The sequence below is a fragment of the Battus philenor genome, unplaced genomic scaffold (assembly GCF_028537555.1).
Source record: "Battus philenor isolate CCGP_79_NKW_IND1 unplaced genomic scaffold, ilBatPhil1.0.hap1 SCAF_17, whole genome shotgun sequence".
In the NCBI taxonomy this organism is placed as follows: domain Eukaryota; kingdom Metazoa; phylum Arthropoda; class Insecta; order Lepidoptera; family Papilionidae; genus Battus; species Battus philenor.
In genome coordinates, this window is record NW_027181679.1 from 1,280,135 (window position 1) to 1,301,357 (window position 21,223).

General features: G+C 34.0%; 1 protein-coding gene and 1 non-coding gene across 6 annotated transcripts in view; one reads left to right on the forward strand and one right to left on the reverse strand.

Moving 5' to 3' along the window:
• LOC137919969 (AMP deaminase 2-like) overlaps nucleotides 1–21,223 on the reverse strand; it is a 72,363-nt gene that overhangs the window by 40,259 nt on the left and 10,881 nt on the right. The window contains exons 1-2 of one of the 5 annotated variants that reach the window (XM_068763201.1): nucleotides 7,700–7,917; nucleotides 632–812 (exon numbers count right to left, since the gene is read on the reverse strand). The exons of 3 other annotated variants lie outside the window; for them this stretch is intronic. In XM_068763201.1, the coding sequence (XP_068619302.1) occupies nucleotides 632–713 (82 nt within the window). In that variant the 5' untranslated portion in view covers nucleotides 714–812; nucleotides 7,700–7,917. Of the gene's footprint in view, nucleotides 1–631; nucleotides 813–7,699; nucleotides 7,918–15,370; nucleotides 15,565–21,223 lie in introns of those variants that run through there. One more of the 5 variants, XM_068763202.1, reaches the window with a different exon arrangement.
• TRNAY-GUA (transfer RNA tyrosine (anticodon GUA)) lies at nucleotides 10,631–10,720 on the forward strand. Its single transcript is given in 2 exon segments — nucleotides 10,631–10,667; nucleotides 10,685–10,720. It is a non-coding gene; the product is annotated as a tRNA-Tyr (tRNA).

Below are 21,223 nucleotides of genomic sequence, written 5' to 3' on the forward strand. Positions count from 1 at the left end.
ACAATCATTAGCCATGGCTACGGTACAGAGACAACTTCAAGCACGCTCACCATCCACGAGGCTCAGGGGCTAAAGAGCGAGGAAGTCATCGTTGTCCGTCGAACAATAGACACCCTCGGGCTGTATGACAGTGTCTATAATGTGGTGTCTATCATAGCAATATCATCATCACACGAACTCGTCCTTATATTGCACGGATGAGACTCAAGATGCGATTGCAAGGTCGATCGCATCTTGTGAATACGGCATCGATGTGAATACGGCATCGATGTGAATACGGCTTCGATGTGAATACAGCAACCATCGATGTCAATACGGCAACCATCGATGTCAATACGGCAACCATCGATGTCAATACGGCAACCTTCGATGTCAATACGGCAACCACCGCACAGATACTGGCGTACGAGCTTAGGATGACAATATGCAGTAGGAATGAGGAAGTGGTCGCAAGAAACGTAATCTTAAACACTGAACATTGTTAGAATTCGGAAATATTAAACATAAATGTAAAACATAGATCTGTGAAACATAGATCCTAATAATAAAAAAAAATCAAAACTTAATATTAAATTCGAAACATACAATTCGTTCGATTGGATATAAACTTTAAAGAAAAATTAAAACCTACGTGGAGTCTCTTCCGGTTCCTGTGTCTCGGACTGCACGCGCGCCCTCACGTGCCACAGATCCTTGTCAAAACTGTACATCATTTTGGCGGGAAATCACTCAAATGTTTTTTTTTTTATTTACTCACTTGACAACAGTCAAAAGCACATTATTTATTTTCACATATCTCTTGTTAAGGTTATCTGAATGTAAAAAAGACGTATTTATATTTGCGTGTGGCATCAGATGATTATGATGAAATTTTTAAATAATATGTGTAATAATTAGGTATTATTTACACTAGAAGTTTGCATGGCGATAAGAACTCTGTGCAACGTGATAGTATAATATTCGGTTTAATACAAGGTCATGCTCTACAAAAATCCTACAATGACGTCATTATTAACCCTTAATTAGGCGCATGGGGTCAGGGCCGCTTGAAATTCAAAAAATAATGGCTTACAGTCTTCAGAGCGTGCTAACGCTCTTTCTAGCTTCCTCACTCCCCGCGGGGTACGCAAATTAGTCGCATCCAGAACATTAACTCCTGCGCACACATCGCTGTCCTTTAGAGAGCTGACCCCATGCGCCCAGTTACGTTCCATTTTTTGGCAAAGGTAAGTTTTTACTTTTGTGATTTTTTTTGTGTTTATATTAGTATATTGTTTACTATTTATCTTTGTATGTGTCTATTTTGATAAGGTATGATTTCTTTATGTATTTTTGTGTTTTTTTCTATGCTTTTTCTTTTTTTTGAATTGAAATGCCTAACGACAAACAAATATTGCAGTGGCTGGATGAAGTGCTTGATGAAGAGTAAGATGTTGCTGGTTCGGATTCGCAAGACGAAACTTTAAACGATGCTGTCATTGATAGTGCTCTTAATTCAGAAAGCGAAATTGAGGAGTCTGAACATATCCAAGACATCCCTGTATCAAATGAAGATAATTATTTTTTATCTCGACATACTCGGAGAAATGGCCCGAAAGTGAAATGGTGTAAAGTACCACCATCGAACGCAGTAAGGACCCGAGCACAAAATATTATTTTACATTTACCTGGAGTATAAACATACCTGGCATCGACCCATTTGTCATACACAAAGCGAATACTGAGAAGACTTTGACATATACAAAACGGATTTTCTTGAAGAAAATAGCTGCGGCATTTGTGGAAGATCACCAAAAACGTCGCATACAACTACGTGCTGTACCAGCGACAGCAAAAAAACGGCTCCATTAAGTTTATAATGTGAACAAGGCGGTTTATCAATCGACAGCTAAGCGCGGGCGCTGTTCATCATGTCCTAGAAAGGACGACAAAAAAGTGCTAACAAAATGTTTCAAGTGTCGTAAATTTATTTGTCAGCAACACTCAAGGATGTACTGCGTCGGATGCAGAACAGAAGATTCCGCTGATGAGGCTGAATAAACTTTATTTCTTAAGTTGATCTCGGCTATGCCAAAAAAAATAGTTTAAAGAGAGGTTCACTGTTTTGTTTTTTTTTATTATTTTTAATATCATAGTAAGTATTTGTTTCTTAAAGTTAAGTATATTAAAGAACTTTATTAATTACTATAGAAATCCATTAAGTTTTATTCCTCTTTGATACTCTTTTTTCAATGTTTTTTTGGGGTCATGTAAGACCCCATGCGCCTAATTGAGTGATTTTCTTAATGCGCCTAATTAAGGGTTAAATCGGTAAATTCACCGGTAAAGACCTTGAACTGAAATAATAATACGTGTTATGGCTGAATATATAGGCTTCGTACATGAAAAGATTATCATAAAACAATATATTATAAAAGCACGACACTCTACTACATAAATATTTCATTTATGTATAAAATTTTGTGTAAGTATACAGGATGTTGCTTTAAAATTGTAAAAGTTAAAAATAATACATAACGTAACGATAATACAGCAAGAAAAATCGTATTTTATGTTCGAATTGCTACGTTTTAAAATCGATAACTTTCTATCTCTTCTCGAAGATTTGTATTGCCAGAAGTTATTTCGTCGCATTTCAATAGAATAAATATATGAATGTAATAAATACAGTACCCGGCGATAAATATTTGCACATCGACCTTTGGAAAGAGACTATCGGTTAATTTGGGCTTCATTGAGCACTATCTCTGTCCCACACTACCTATGTGACGTTTAGTCAGTCGTTGTATTTCGTGCGACAGAGATAACGCTCTACGAAGCCGATTGTCTCTATCCAAAGGTCGATGTGCAATATTTATCGCCCAGTATTGTACAAAATTTTGTGTAAACATACAGGGTGATTGTTTTAAAGTGTAAAAGCTTTAAGACAAAATGTACTGTAATTAATAATCTAATGATAAAATAGAAGGAAAAATTGTTTTTAATATTCGTGTTACTGGATACTAAAATTAATAATTTTCTATCTGTTCCCCAAGATTTGTATCGCCATAAGTTATTTCCTCGCATTTCAATAGAAAAAATATATCCATGTAACATGTTTCAGATTGATCACTTTATAAAGGGTAATTGTAAATAGATGCCAAAGCTTTCAAGATTTTTGCTGACAAAGGAGCCTTATATACGACCTGTATAAGAAAAAAAAAATAACTCTCATAGTGGATCATAGATAAAATATATTATTTCTATAGAAAAAAGTTTCATAGAGTATTATACAGACCTATTTATAGGTTACTAGCTGATCCCTCAAACGTTGTTTTGCAAAAAAAATTCAAGTTTTTAATTAACAAATGTAAAATAAGGGTTGATCGTAGAGGGGTGAAAATTTAGGTTTGTATGTATTTTTGTATGCTGTATCATAATAAAATAAAAACCAAAAGAATTGTCTAAAAAATTAAAAATAAAATTTAGGGGTTAGACCACCCTTATCACTTAGGGGTATGGAAAATAGATAGTAGCCGATTCTCAGACATACTGAATACGCATGTAAAATTTGGTAAAAATCGGTCAAGCCGTTTCGGAGGAGTTCAAGTTCGAACACCGTGACACGAGAATTTTATATATTAGATGTTACGTGTTATTTTAAGGTCATCTGCTGCAATATTTTATTGTCGTGATTAAACTGTTAAGGAATTGTTTTTTTGTAATTACATTGTAATAGAACTTTGTACAGTTGACATAAAAAATTTAGACATAAAATCGACGAATGACAGTAAATTCAAAATGGCCGCTCAATGTTCTCGCCTAACCCAGCCGTATATTAGTGATGGGCTTGCCGGTATCTCACTGTTTACATAAAAGTTATCGATTTATTGTTTTGAATCGATTAGTTTTCACCTCCCTAATTTATATGTTTAGACTTCAAACATTGAATCGCATTTCAACGAATATATTAGATCAGTAAAAATCAATTCATTGATATCATATATTCATCTATGTATACAGGATGTTTGATTTTAGATGCAAAAAGTTTAAATGGGTGAATGTATAGATTATTTGCCACAAAAAAGCTTTGAAGGTTTTCTCCTATATCTCATCTGTCTGTATAAAGTGCTAAAAGTTAAATATATTACAAAAATTTATTTTCTTTTAAAATACGTATTACTTCTGACAGTATAAAATCTGCAAGGACAGACAGTAAAGAGAAATTATTTTCAATATGTATAAATAATATTAAACTATTGATTGTTGAATAGCGTGTAAGATATTCCAATCATCTTGTATAACATTTGTTAAAAAGTGCTTTCAATTATATATTTATTCACTAGACAAAAACCATTTCCAATCTCCAAGAAATTTTTTTTACTTGTAACACTAAAGAATTTAAAATTTTCATAAACGCGATTGTTATTTTAAACTTTATGCCGAGGGTTTTAGAGTATTTATTCCGTTACCGACAAAATTTAATGTTTCAACTACCTCAGTTAAATCGAGAATTCTTCGTATAGCTCCTTCCATTGAAATATATAAATGAATGCTACATTATACAAGGATTCTTTTATACGAGTTCTTTGAATTAAAAGATAAATTTTCAATGTACTCAGTATAATATTGCGTAATAACTTATATATTATATATACTGCAATGCTTGAAGACGAAGATGATTAATTAGTGCGCTGTCGGTGATGATTTATAGATTCGAGACATGCTCAGTTAATCTTAGGCCTTAAGAAAGCGCTAGGTCACCTAGGGGCAGTGAAGAGAGCTATCGAATCAAAAATGAGATCCGCAGAAGAAACAAGATGACCAACGTAGCTTGAAGAGTTGCTAGTCTAAAGTGGGGGGGGGGGGCATATGGAGCAAGTAGACGTGGCGTGGGTAGACCTCCCTCTAAGTCATGGTTGCACAGGCTTATTAAGACTAGGGGCCACTCGGGCAAATCATGAGCTGATGGCGGGCCTGCCGCCAGAAGTATAGGTAATTAAAAACAATAAAAAATTGATAAAAATTAGAATTCAATATTTTTCGAATGTACGAGAGTATTATTTTTGCTGTCGGCGAGCCACCAGTATTCGACCGGCGGGCCGCGGTCTGTGCATCCATGCACTAGATGGACCCATAAAGAACTGTGGGAAATAGTAGACCGGTCATTGTAGCGATTGTTGGGGGAGCCCTATGGCTTGCTATGGACGTCTAAAGGCTAATATGATGATAAACAAAGTGGTGAAAGATGATTGACTGGAAATGTATGCTAAGAATACCCTGGACAGGATTCTTGTCTAACGTTTAGAATTAGAGAATTCGATATATACATATATATATGGTGATTAGTTATAGGTGTAAAAAGTATAATGGAGTGAATAGATAGCTCGTGTCAGCAGAAACATTTCCTATCACTCTATATATATTTATCATTCTTAAACACGATTTATTCTTTTTTTTTCAATTAGATTACGATAGGCCAATAACTTCTGGCCGTACAGAGTCTACAAAGACAGATAATAAATGATAATTAATTTTATTATGTTGTATTAATTTTCTTTTTTCTTTTTTATCATTACGTAATTTATTATTTCTGAAACCATGGATTATTAGATGGGGTGTAATATATATTAATTGACAATGAATGATATATACATTCACTTCAATTCCCTTTAAAGGTTTTAAATCTATAACCGATCATCCTGTAGTTAACAATGTCTACTAAAAGCTGCCGGCTCTCACACTACTCCGGCTTTCGCGACCCTGACTGCGCCTAGTGGCAGAGATCTTTTTCTTGTTAAGAACAGTCCTCTTTGCAAGACCTGGACTGCTATCCACTTACTATTTCGGAAGGGTAGCATGTTTTAGGGTTACTCTAGGGATGACCGAGAACGCCAACGACATTCAAGGGTCTCCTGAGATTTCTTGAGGAGTTGGGTTGGCTAAACCCGACGTAAAATGAGCGCAATGGCAATTTGTTGCAGAAACCAGCTCCAGACAAAACAAGACAAGACACTTAAACTCATTAGGTAGTAAAATTTCGTTTTAAACGCGTGTAATTAGATTGCATCATATATTTACGCTGTGAGAGGTCTTGACATGTGACCTCTTATCAACTTAAATGGAGACAAAGAGTATTTCGATAATATAATACTTATAATTATTAAATTATAAGAATTATATTATTAAGAACTTGTGGAGTTTCTTTCTGCTTCTTCTCCACAACTATAACACCCTCCGAAGTAGAGTCAAAAATAGAATAGATTAAAAAATAAATAGAAAGTTCACGATCAATAAGAGTTCTGTTAACAATTCTAATTTTGAAAACACTACTTTTATCTTTATTTTGACTTATTAATAGTTTTATAATATATAAAGGAGTTTTATATTCAACAGGTTGGTAATTAAGAAATAATTTTCTTACTTTCCTCACCAGAAATAGTTTTAGCCTTTCGTATTCCAAGAGAAAAATTTAAATGTAACATATAACAAAGAGATCACTTTATATGGGGTTATTGGAAATAGATGAAAGCTTTAAAGATATTTGCTAATTCACCAATTAAAAGCATATTTTATAAAACACATAATGTATATATGTGCACAGTCTTGTTTAATTTTATATCAGTTTCATCTCGACTAACCTCAAAATATTTGGATATGTCTTCAGAGTATTTAGTACTGTAGGTAAAACAATAATAAGTCAAATTAGGTAATAATTTTTAAAATTAGATTAACAACATATATCTATATATACATATATATTAACATTTATTTTGGATAAATTTATTCACGGAATATATGCTGCTAAATAGTCGTGAAAAAACTTTTTTACTTTATTTATAATAACATAATTTTTAAATATTTAATGTTATTCACTCTCTGTATTTTCCAATTTGACCATTTATTTTCGATCAATGTATTCACGGAACATACGCTGCGATATAGTCGTGAAAAAAAACGTTTTTTATTTATAATAACATAATTTTTAACTATTTAATGTCATTCACTATCTGTATTTTCGAATTTGACAATTAAAATGAGTTTTATTTTTAAATTGTGAACATGAATGTGTGTAAACATGATTTAACTTTCGAACGTATGTTCACATATGTCATTCAATAAAGAAAATCTACACAGACAATAAATAACTGTCAAAAAAATTAAATTTTTTGCTTTTTTTAAAAAAAAAATACACGTTTATTTTATTATAAAATTAAATAATAACCAATACGTTTTCAACGATATTTATATAAAAAAAGTCTCGTCACTATTTTAGCTGAAGGACGATCACTACTAAACATGGCCTTGCCTCATAGATGTTCCTATAAGACGAGTTGGAAGCGGCCTGCACATAATGTCTATCCACTGTTTAATGTTTGGCCAATGGAGATACGTCAATAATATCTCGTATGGTGAAACGCAAAAACAGAAGGTGGTGAAAGTATAAACTGTTGCCAATTTAAATCCTGTTTACAGAATACATAATACCGTCTGTAATGTACAAAGCATTCCTAATTTAAATATACATTACACTAAAATACTAGTGGAATTAAAACGTTGTCTTAAACACTGAATAAAATTGTTTGCTCGTCGGAAATAAATATATTAAATATTTAATTATCTATGCCACATCGACAAATATAACGCAATTAAAAAGTCGATTAATAATTTAAAAAAAAACTCCTAATAACTAGCAACTTGAACAAACACGAATACAGACTTCCTGCTGTTAATAACAATTATAAAACACACGATGACACATTATTCGTTAAATACACTGTATAAAAATGTACTTGGCAACTTGCAATCACGGTTTAACCATAAAATATGAATAAAAGTTAAATTTCGAATATGGAATGCGAATGCCACGCCACGCCGCGGGTTTTGTACTCATGCGTCACTCCACGCCGCCGTCACACGCGGAGCGGACCGACCGACTGACACACCCGATAATTTTTGCGTCGATGAATGTTGTTTTGCCCCCACAATTACAATGGCCACTCAAATGAATTTAAAATTTTATGTCCACGACTGCGTTTCGTTTTGAGACATTCCATTCATTTATTTGAAATATTACTTCACTATTCTTAAATCTTTGTTTAGCGATAAATTAAAATATGAATTTAAATTTGTAAAATAAGTCAATTAAAACCATGGAGCAAACCTACCCACTATTTTATTTCATTTAATCGTAACTGGAATATATTAAAGTATTGACACACTTTTATTTTATATGTAATTCGCTTGTTTAATGTTATTTAACATTCTCCAGTCACCCCAATAGACTGATAAGCCGAGGCAGACGGGATCGTAAATAAAATAAAACCTGTTACGGATTCCCAAGGACTTATTAGTTTCGCTAAAGCGTAATATTCAACTACATAATGACACACACACATAACGTACGAAAAAAATATTTCCAAGGAGTTGATAAATAATAATAAAAAGTACAGTATTACCACTGGTTTTAAAAGCGAATAAATCACGTTTCCCTTTTTAATTCAAAGCGCACTTGAAATATGTCATGATTTTTTAAAGCACTCGTTTTGGAGACCTCTCGTACTACCCTTGTCTGAGGGTACACAAGGACGATTTTTCCAAAAATAATTCTATCATAGTATTTGTGTTCTCATCCTTTTTCTGTGTCAATGTTAATATGACATGATTTAACTGAAGCAGAAATGTTAATTTTTTATATCTAATTTTACTTTATTGAATCTGTTATTTAATGAAGTCTAAAGAAAATATAAAAAATAATCACTATTAATTCAATAAATTATTATTTTAGTATTGTATAATGCTACCAAAACCGCGATACCGCGCCTTAGAAATGCACGCGGTGAGACGGGGGAGTATCTATCTAAGTATAATTTTACTTAATTAGGCAAAAATATGGCAACATACAGCGATCTATTATAAATGAGGAAATCCGCAGAATAATCTTATAGTTCGTCTGCAGTGGCAGTTGGCGGCTCTCATCAAAGGCCTTTCTAGGTGATTGAGACGATTTTTGGGGGAGGTATATTCCTTGCATTGGACTTCTATCGCCTGATACTATAATGTCAAATATCACAATTATCAGTGTACGGTAAATCATGTAAAAATATCATTTTATTTCTTCCTGTTATAAAAAATTGTTAAATGTCAAATCTAAAATGATGGTTACCCTACAATCAAAACAAAAATGTGTAAACAGTGATAACATTATGTAAACATAAATTTTACGTCAACAACAGATTCATGCGATGTACTTTATTATTATAATAAACCATATCCAATAGAACAATAACTCGAATTTTATTCAAAACATATTTCGACACGTAGCATAAAAATGCAAAGTCACATCTTTAAAGACATATCATTTTAATTCTGTGCTTATGATCATAACAACATAGATTAAAAAACTTAATAATATATTAGAAATAAAAAATTAAAATTTGATACAGATATATTTTCGTATTAATTTGTTTTTACAAATGTAAATATATATAAAAACAAACATAGAAAGTGTGATACTTATAACATATATCAATTGTAAAAATTACATTGAGTTATAAATAAAAAAAAGAATGACGTTAGTAAAATATGAAATCTATTTATAAAATCAGTAGACGACTTATTGAAGAATAATACACAATCTAGGTACGAAATGATATCTATTTCCTAGACTTTTGCCGAATGATCTGTCTGCAAGACTATGTGAACATTCGACGTCTCTTCCAATAAACACAAGAATGTGAGAGACATCAGATGGTCATGGCGTCAGTTCTGGGTTTGGCTCCGGAGGGCTGCTTATCAAAGCACTAGCTTTCGACTCAGAGTCCACAAATCGACTCTTTGATAAGTTATTAGAAAAAGACATACATTCTTTACAACTGTTTTAAAAAGATTTCTCAGATTTATAAAACTTGACTATCTTTTTTGCAAAGTAGTGGTATTTACAAATCTGTTTACATTTCTAAAACCAACCATGATTTATTATGTAAACTTTTATTCAAGGATGAGTTAATTATCATCAGCATCATCACTGTGATCATTATTCGGTGATCAGACTTGCTGCCAGCATTCAGCGACTTCCCGCGATCTTGACTATGTTTTTTTTATATATATGGTCCCCGTTTACAAGCCAGTTTTTCCGGTTCCTTTATTTTTATTCCCATACTTCTTCCTTATAATAGTTTTATTGTAATTTAAATTTGAAATCCGAATTCTGCCACCGGACATACCATACCGATATGAATTTTTTTTTACATTTTTAATTTTTATAATAGAAATTATATCACTATTAATTTTATGACGAAATTACGATCAGTATGTATGTATTTCCTTTTCATGATGATAATGATAATCCTTGCTTTTATGAGAATCTAAATAAATAAATAGATATCATTTGTGATACAAAATTTTATTTCGTAATCATTTAACTTTGGTACATTCTAGAAATTAAAATTCGCAATTCATTCATATTGCGTTATAAATTGTCAATTGCTTAGCATTTGATGAAAAAAAAAATATATTAAAGAAATATGTCGAGGAAGTTACAAAAACAAAAGGTTAACTATATGGATAAACAAAGAGAATTTTTCCACTCGTATTATGTAAATGTAAAGTCACTGTGAACGTATTTTTTTATTTCGACACGTCACTCATACCTTCGATAGCTCAGTTGGTAGAGCGGTGGACTGTAGTGGTGAATCTGTAAGACATCCATAGGTCGCTGGTTCAAATCCGGCTCGAAGGAGTTTCATAATTTTTTTTTGTTTATAATTTTTTGTACATTTTTTTAAAATAAAATTGTTAAAAAAATGGTAAATTTTACAGTAAAAATATTTAATAATAGATATTAATAATAATGCGCTAAATTTTCTGTTGAATAAAATGCTTTAAAAACGGTGAAAGTGAAACGAATTTCATATCACCTAGCAATTTTAACAAGGATAAGGTAACTTACTTTAATGCTATTTCAAAAAGAGAAAAAAAATTTAACGTATCATTTATATATTCATCGGCAAATTAAAATAAAAACTAATTACATTTTTAATAAAAAAGAATAAACACAGGTTGGCACCACTTTAACCCTTTCCTTACCCCAGTAAATTCCGTCGAAGTGACGCTACTGAACCGGGCATGTGCCGCGAAATGTGCACATTGCATGGCGGTAAGCTGATGTTCGAATTTTCTCATTTGTGCTACATATTTAAAGATTATACTGTTATATTAATAAAAATAGAAGTTAGGAAAATTCTTATTAATTTATTTGGCTGTGATAAACAGAGATCTACACACAAGCCAACAATACAAAGTGGATGCCGGCTATCTCTGTACCAGCGTATGCACGGGTCGTCCAATTGACGCCGGCTATCTCCGACGTTGGTAACGAAAGGGTTAAAAGAGATCTTAGATTAGGTGCATTTTACGTTGTCACCAAAAAAAATACAGTTCAACTGGTTTATTTTAGTTACATATAGACATAACTTTTTGTCTTACGATATATGATTAACTTACTATTTCTACCTTTTTTTTGATCCCGCTATTGAAGGCCTCTCGTACCACTAATTAGTTGGGATCAGGGTCTTTGTTTACAAATATTTTTTTCAGATTTTTCATCTTTATTCTTCACTCACTGTCATACTTCTCAATTTCTTTTATTCTTACTTTATTTCCATCACAATAGCTTTCATTTTGTTCTTTCATTCCTTCTTGGTTTCATCGCCTTTCTTCCATCATCTTATTACTCTTAGGTGGCTAGGTACATTTTTTTATTATTTACATATTCTATTTTTTTTATCACAGTTATCTTAGGGTTGTGCTTTCTTAATACGTTACTACACTTTTCTTATTCTATTTTTTCTATTATTAATTGACTAGTTATTTTATGTGCAGTTTATTAGGTACCTACTTATCTATACTGTTTTGTTTCTATTAACAGTGTCACTTACCACCCTAAACGATAGGAATGATGGGCGAAGGTTGTTGTCGCCCATCATTAAGGCGATGCTCTCTAAATCTATCTTTAACTTTACCTAACTTACTATTTACTGCATGTAACTAGGTATGATGTCTTAGTTTATATTATAATATACATAACATTGTTAAGTTTTATTTAAAAACTAACAAGCTTTTAATTTTTAGCCGGCTTTTCTTAGCAGATCAGTGTTCAGAGTCGGTGGTAGCTTATAATATTGTTACAAAGCACGAGATACATCTGTTACGAACCTCAGAACGCACAAAACAATAAACATTGAACCCTATGATCAAGTAAGCACGAAAAAAATAGTTCTAGTAAAATGTACTGTACTAGAAATTCATCCTTGTCCTAAATAGATAAGTGCCGTATTCCGGTGAACACGTGTGACCTTAAAGTTATTCATAAATTCTTGTGCACGGTTCTCGGAAATTCTAACCGAGCACTATCTCGAACTTACTAAAACCTTATCCGTAGTATACATAAGTGTACTCACCATGTCGACAGTTCAGTGTTGTTTTTCGAGTTATAAGATTAAGATCTACGATCAGTGATACAAAGTGACTATTTGGTAAGTTATTTGGACAGTGATTTCTTGAGCGATTTGAAAACGCAGTTTGGACTAAGCGAAAGTATACTTTATGTTAAAGTAGGGTGACCATCGGATTTGTGAATAAAGGACTCCTTGTGAACCAGTGGTGTTTCATTTCGAATCAGAACTCACAGTATGTAACAATATTAAAATAATTGACGATACAATATAGTTTATATAGATTTAAGATATTTTGAGTTTTGATTGGAATAAATACATTTAAAAACTTTTAAATTAAACGGTTTTTTGATACCCATATTGTGGTGGTTGTGGAAAAATATGTTCCTAGTCCGCCATATTGGAACGGCGTCCATCTTGAATTTTAAATTTTGTCATAATCATCGTGTTTTACTAGTGTAACCCTTTCATTTTATACCCATATTGAGGGGGTTAAGGAAAAATATGTAATCCGCCATTTTGTATCGGCGGCCATCTTAGATTTATAATGTTATTGATTTTATTATATTGTATAGTCATCTCAATTAAATGTGTGTACTAAATTTCAGATCAATCTGACAACGGGAAGGTGCTTAAATTTCTATTTCTAATTTTGACCCAAATAAATTTCGTACGGGTCGAACTAAATAAAACCGTTTAAAAACTATTCGATCGACGTTTGCAGTTTATTATGCGACGCGATGGCCAGAGCTCACAAGGTCAAGGGGAGCTTGGAATATAGATACAGTCGAACAATGGTCCACCATTTTGTTTTGTGAACATTTCGACACGCGAAACAAACTTTTCGTTTACATTTTCTAATTATTAGAGGCACCGGAAAGTAATGTCATTTCTGTCCACATATTTTACAGAAATACATATTGATTTTTACCGCTCCGGCATTGTTTTGTATACTAGATGGCAAAAGGTTGATGATGAATGTGAATATATTGTTGATCAGAAATAAAAACTTTTTAAAAATGTAGTCGTATGAATTTAACAACAATAATGAAAAACAAAGGTATCAGGTTTATTTACCATTAATTGATCTTATTAGAAACACTCTTAATAATTATACGACTGCCACCTCATCCAACAGTAATTCTTATAATGATTACGTATAAGGTAAACTACTTTCCATCTCAGGTAAATGAACAGTGAGATAGTGGAGCATGCGATAGATAAAACGAGACGCACACAAGATATTTGAGAACAACGTCTTGAAGTATGTCTTTCACCGTCCTAAAATCAACGCACAGGAGGTAGGAGACAGACATAACACACACACACACACACGCACACACACACACACGCGCAGGCCCACACACGCACACACACATTTATTTATGACGAATATAACAATCAGTCCGTTTCAGTCTGTGTTCCAGCGTCTTTCAACGACCTTGATAGTCTGTCCACTCCGTGGGCGTGGGCAGATCTTGTTAAGGTACTCTTGGTCCCAGATCCAGAACTTTAAGGCCTCAGTCACCATTTGTTCTGCGCGCTATGTTGTCTGTGCACTATTACTCCAACTTACCATCCCACTGGGCTATTACAGTTATAATCTTTCATATATACAAAATATAATGTTTGTCTGTATGTCCTTTTTAGTATCGTAAACTTTGTATTTTATCATGTAATGATCTTTAGCATAACTGTTGTGCATGAGTCCAAGAAATTCTTAGTTGGTGTGAACAACTTTTGACAGATGGCGCCACTGTCATTCCAGTTAATTTCATACATCACCCGTGACAGTTCATGCTGATGAACTGAAACGAAAACATCGAAAGAATGATGACGTTTCGAGTAGTGGGTGATGTAAGAATTTATTTAAATTTTAAAATTCATGTCCGGCTCACATAATTAAAGAAATAAAAACCAAAAAAAGTTGCGGAGCAGTGGTAGTGAAGCTATGGGAATGAGACTTGCGATAATAGATCGTAGGTTCGACTACCTATATAAAATCTTAAATAATTTACACTTTTTGCATTAGTTTTCTAGGATTGCTACACCTCACACACAAGTTTCCAGAGGATAGATAGCAGGGTCCTGTGCGTACCATAATACCACAGCGTGATCTACTCTCCTGACTAGTGTAGCAATAGTGGTATATCGCCCATAGACATCTTTGGTAGAGGCATATGCCTTGCGGTCAGCGCCAATTCCGAAACAACGACGAATAAATACAAAAGTCATGTGCAGTGTTTTTTTTTATTTGACTGCGATATACCAATACCTTCTGACAGTAGAAAGTTTTTTTTTTATTATTAATAGCATTTGTATTCACCGTGCCTTTGTTTTATTTATATGTTATACTAGCTGGTCCTGCAAACGTTATTTTGCAAAAAAAAAAAAATTTTTAATAAATAAAAAATAAGGCTTGATCGTAGAGGGGTGAAAATTTAGAGTTTTATGTATTTTTTAATGCCATATTATAACACAATAAAAATAAAAAATTTCGTCAAAAAATTAAAATAAAATTTCTAAGGGTGAACAATCCTTATCACTTAGGGGTATGGAAAATAGATAGTAGCCGATTCTCAGACCTATTGAATACGCATATTAAATTTGGTAAAAATCGGTCAAGCCGTTTCTGAGGAGTACGGTAACTAACATTGTGACATGGAAATTTTATATATTAGATTTTCGATTTTTTATTTGCTCACATGTTACAAAGTATCTTAACTTATTTACTAAGTTAAATCGTAAACTATTTAAAACTAAGTTAGAGCTAAGTAATTATTTTGATTTTTTTTTAATTATTGGTTAGTTTTTGCTAGTTATTCTGAACCCAACTCCTGAGGAACTAACTGAAGTGGATGATGGTAAAGTCTCGATCCCGGTTTTAGATCACCATAGGAGCAACTGGTTACGTAATATAATTATTTATTACTTACCTTCATCATCAAAAAACGAATCCGTAACAATCCTCGGTGATCTGGAGCCGTCTTGAACACCACGGATTGACATTATTCAATAACTCTAATCTACTTTCATTTGACTTAAAAGAAACGCAGCTACCACAGACTAATATAAAACACATATATAGACACCGACACTGAATAGATGCGAGTCCTCCGCCTGGTTATTGAATAAAACTGCACCGATTTGCATTGAACTGATAATAATTTTGCTTGTGATAACATGCAATTATATAGATAAAGGCTTTGACAATATGACAGTTACAAGGCAAATTTAACGCAGATGTTTATATATATTTTGTTTATTTATTTACACTTCATTTTACATCATACACAATAAGTAAAGAAAAAGAAATAATAGAGGTACAAGAATCGATCCGATTTAGTGCTACCGAAACCGCTGTACCGCGCCTTAGGCATAGGTGAGGTGGGGGCCAAGAAAAAAACGCGTCGGTTCCAAAACCTCGAGTATTGATGGACTGAATGTAGCGGTTGATATTTCACTTTGTCTCGTCGCGCATACCCCACATACTACGCACTCTGTGCCCTTCCACCTCATATCTATGCAATCAGCAAATGCCATTTGGGCAGCAGTGACAGTCCATTTTTTTTTTAATTTTGCGCTACCAGCATTCGGTAACTTCTCGCGACCTTGACTATATCGTCCGATATACTCCATCATTATTACGCTTCTCTTTCTCATTTCGTTCTATAATCGTAAGCAAGAGAAAATTCCAAATTTAAATTTCACACTTCATAAGCCACGGACACGTGTCCGGCGCATGCCCGAGGTTGCGTTGCTTCACTTCGCAGACTGATAAGTATAATTTACCAGTGATTAGATGATAATGATAAGCTATATATTATAAATTTTAGTAAATAGAATAAAGGACACGTTTGTGATAATGAAACATTTATGTCTTTATGCGAGGCGGTAGTAATTTACATTGACATATAATATTTTACAATTTCGAGCCTAAAGCAATGTCGGCCACTAACTGCATCACTGATGACGTCTGAATTCAAATCAGAATTCGAATTGAAATTCGAACGCCCGAAAATAATTCACTAAAAAGTATCATTGCCATAGTGGCCAGCAATATGGATTGTGAAAGCTGCATTAGTTTAAAATATATTAAAAAAATCATCATGAGATCATTCGTGCAAGCGACGGCCTTTGGGGCCAAAAAGTTTTCTGTTAGCGACCACGAGTGGGCGTGAGTAGGCCCACACTAGTTGGACAGGCCATCGTGGCGATCTTTGGAAGATAAATATGACTGGCAGTTGCCATCTATCGCCTGATAATGATGACGATATCATTTTGACATTTAAATTCAAAAATTGGCGGCAGTTCAGACAAAACGTCTCAGAGCCACTATGAATTGTCATCATAGATTGAGATTTCATTGTAACTCTTAGAGCCATAAACAAATATATTTTTAAACTCAATTTTTATTAAAATTATGCTTTTATTGTAAACATTAAAGAATCAACCACATATCTATTTTTTAATATCTACTTCACTGAGAACAAATTGATTTATCATATTCCGAGAACATAAAATGACGCGATTGATCAGAGTAAAAGAAAATTGTTTATGGTTTGATTTAAAAATAGAACGCAAAGTGGAGTCGCGGGCGCAGAATTGCGTGGGCGGCGACGCGAGCGCGTCGACTCGCGTTAGATATTTTTCACGTGAATCGGAAAATAACTACAAAGAAATCTCTGCAACTGAACAAAGGATTACTGGCCGCCAAGAAAATAACTGTCATGCAGTTTTTTTTGACGTAAAAACAATTTTGTTTTCTGTATAATATCTGTGGTGAATTAATGTATGGTACACTGTCAAAAAATCAATGGTTTTAGTAATAATTAATAACACAATAATAATATAATAAAAAAAATATTTTCAAAATTCGAATGACGACGTATTAAAATATTGTTACTTATTTGTCCGTGCAAAACGGCTATACGTTATTGGCCTCTGGTTATCGCATTCCAATTTCAAAAAAACTAAATTATTGTAACATATTCTTCAGTAGTTTCCCAACGTGGGACCCACGCTCTACAGGGCAATTTGATTCGAATTTCAATTTTGATCAACATAAAGATTATGTATGTAACATAGGGACAGCGTAAAAATTTTAGAACGTCTAGTAGGACATGCCACAAAAAGAGTTGAGAAATACTGATCTAGAATGTTCTTTTTAAAGTGGCTAATTGTAAATTAGTTTAAGAGCTTTGAAGTTTTATGCTAAATTAATTAAACGTTTACACCTGTTAGAGAAACACAAAGCGTTACTAATTTAAATTGCTATGTTTTTGGTCATTGAAGGCATGACTCCAAAAAAAGAATTCTCAGATACGTAGTACCGGGAACGTACAAAGTAATAAAAAATATATACAGTACATACGAAAAGCAAGGGCAATGACTTGTCATTACGTCCAAAAGAAAATTCGCAACCACGCAACTATATATCATATAGGTACAATTATCTCTCGAGTTATTTCAGTATGAGCGCTGCGCCAAACGCCCACCGTTCCCGACACGGGAGCCCTAGGGCGCCCGGGAATTATGTGTCATCCCGGCCAATTAGTGCCAAATCACCTGTATCGGCCGGATCGTGATTTAAAATAGAATCATTGCATCGTGATCGTAATTGTATATAGCACGAATGTTTCGAGTCCTAATAATGTTTTAACCCACTGTTGGGTTTCAAGAAATTCTTGTTCATCTGGGGTGTTTAAAATTACAATATATGACCTACCCATTTAGTCCCTAGTCCCTAAGGTTATCGACGAGATGATGATGAAGACGCCTGGCCGCATTCTGACGCAATACCATCACCCTGTATTAAGTGATCACACTTAAATAAGTTACATTAAATTACTTTTTCTACAGGAATTCAAGACCACTCACCTGGGAGTTGTCTGCAGGGACAGATAAAGAATAATCTATTTTAATACGTGGCAAGCCGAGTTTAGGCTACGGAAGCCCAGTGGAACAGGGCTTTGACGTGCTAACATAGATCGCAAGTTCTATTCCCGAGTTAATAATATAATAATAATTATGGAATGAAAGAACAAAAATTGCAAGATATTGTGAAGGATAAAAGTAAAGAATAAAAGAAATTGAGAAGTACGTAAGTGAGTGTCGAATAAAGATAAAACTCTGAAAAAATTATGTGTAAATAAAGTCCCAAACTAGATAGAGGGTACGAGAGGCTCCCAATAGCGGGGGCCATAAAAAAATAATAATAACTAGCTGATCCCGCAAAATTTATGGTTGTTTTTTTGTTGTATCAAAAAAAAAAAACAAAAAAAATTGTCTAAAAAATTGAAAAAATAGGGGTGGACGACCCTTTACATTTAGGAGGATAAAAAATAGATGTCCGATTCTCCGCCCTGGCCGATATGCGCGCTAAGATTCACGAAAATCGGTCGAGCCGTTACTGCTGAGGATGCCCCGTGGAGGGATGAAACACGTGTTGAGTGAATTATGCGCATTTATCAGCGGGCTGGCGGACGGTGCACTTTATTGCACTACTACTGCTACATAGCGGAAGTAGCTATATATTAGTTCTTTACTTACTTAGGATGGACTTCCGCAAAGTAACGCCTGAATCTATTAGATAAGAAAACGAGGTTTATATTTACTCCTTTAAAGCTTTTACACCTGTAACCTATCATACTGTATATAGATATAAGCTACATGTATAAAATAATAAAGAAATATTTATGTTTTTACGCAATAAATTTAAAATCTGTACCGGATTTTATAACCATATTCCGTTATCGATTACATACATATATAATATAACAATGTGTGCATGCAACAATATTCCTGATAATCCACATCAGAGGAACACGACAAAAATTCAAATTAAGAACATCGAAATGAAACAATGTAACGTGTGTTTATATCAAGAAATAGACACCAGTCTCATTGCCGTCTTAAAGACTACGAATAACAAGTACAGTGATAGGTTGTCGTAAACATCTTAATAGAGATTGATGTACTAGTGAACACGTAATATATCTAGTGCAGGGGTCGGCAACCTTTCGATTCGGAACATAAAAACGCACGAAAACTGCGAAACATATTTTGACTTGATATTGTCTAATAAAACATCAATTTAGACTAATTTAAAAAAATCTTTATTTATTAATATAAACTACTCAAAACAAAATAGGGCCCACCGCAAGTTTGTCTCTAATCGTGTTTATAAATAACTCATATACTAATCATTGACAAAATGAAGCACTACCACTTCTAGCACACATGTTTATTAGTTCATAATGATGTTTTAAAAGTTAACTTTTTTGTTGATTTCAAGTGGGTAGACAAAAAAGTAAAGTGCTTAAATTTATCCATTTCTTAAATTTTCAATCGTTTGTGTTCTCAGTCTTGCTTTAAGCGCAATACTTTGATCACACTTTGTTTAGCTGTGTTTTTTTCGCTTCGGCATTATTCCCGATTACAATGCCAGGTTCTCGTCATCATATGGATGTGGAAACTTCGACAAGGGCAGTTCTTTTGCTTCAAGAGGGAGAATCGCAAAGATCGGTTGCATCTCGCCTTGGTGTGTCACGGCGAGCTATTCGAAACGTATGGGAGCGGTTCCAGGAGACAGGTAGTGTGGCTAGAAGACCTGGATCAGGAAGGATTCGACCACAACTGCTCAAGAAGACCGGTACATTCGATTGACTGCGCGCCGGGACCGCACGACTACCGCCCGGACCTTGCAATCCCGGCTAAGGCAATCTACTGGCACACGCGTTAGTGGTCAAACCATTCGGAATCGACTCCACGAGGACGGGCAACATTCTAGGATGCGTGTTAATGTTTAAAATTAACAAGGGCTCACCGGGCAACACGTTTGAGGTTTGCGGGTGAGCATTTGGACTGGACCATGGACAATTGGAGGACAGTACTCTTTTCAGACGAGTGTAAAGTTAAGTTTTTTAGCGATGACAGACGTGTACGTGTGTGGAGAAGAGAAGGAGAACGTTTTACTGAACTATGCATGCACGGTACTAATCGTTTTGGGGGCCCGAGTGTGATGATATGGGGCGGTATAAGCTTGTTAGGCAAAACAGAGCTGGTGATCTTGAACGAAGGGACGGTCACTGCAGCCAACTGGCTACCTACCCGACGTAACTACGACGAGCAAGTAATCCGACCTCATGTCATCCCATATTCAAAAAGAGTAGGTGATAATTTTGTGTTTATGCAAGACAAAGCTCGTGCGCATACAGCTAGGGTCACTCAGAGGGCACTTTCTGATGCCAATATCTCGGTTTTACCTTGGCCAGCAATGAGTCCCGATCTCAACCCGATTAAGCATTTATGGGATCAATTGAAAAGAAGTCCCATAGCCACGTTAACAGCCAACAGGACCTCATAAACGCGCTGAAACTCTGTTGGGGACGAATACCAAAACATCACTCATCTCATTGAGAGTGTTCCAGATAGGCTCAGAGAGTGCATACGGAGCAAAGATCCTACTCGATACTAAAGAAAAGCTCCCGGCAAGTTTATTAAAAACAAACAGTGACTATAAAAGTTTTTATTGACAGTCTACTTAGTGCTCATTTTCTCTAAAAATGTGTATTTGAGTGTATTGCGATAAAATTAAACAATTCAAACGTTATTTTGTGTTTACTTAATGTGTAAAACCCTAATTCAACATCGGCTAATTGTAAAAATTTAATAATCATGTATGCACATAAATTAAGGGGCAAAATGATGGTGGGCCCTATTTTGTTTTGAGTAGTAAATAATATTTTATACAACAAATTATGATTATATATATACATACATATATA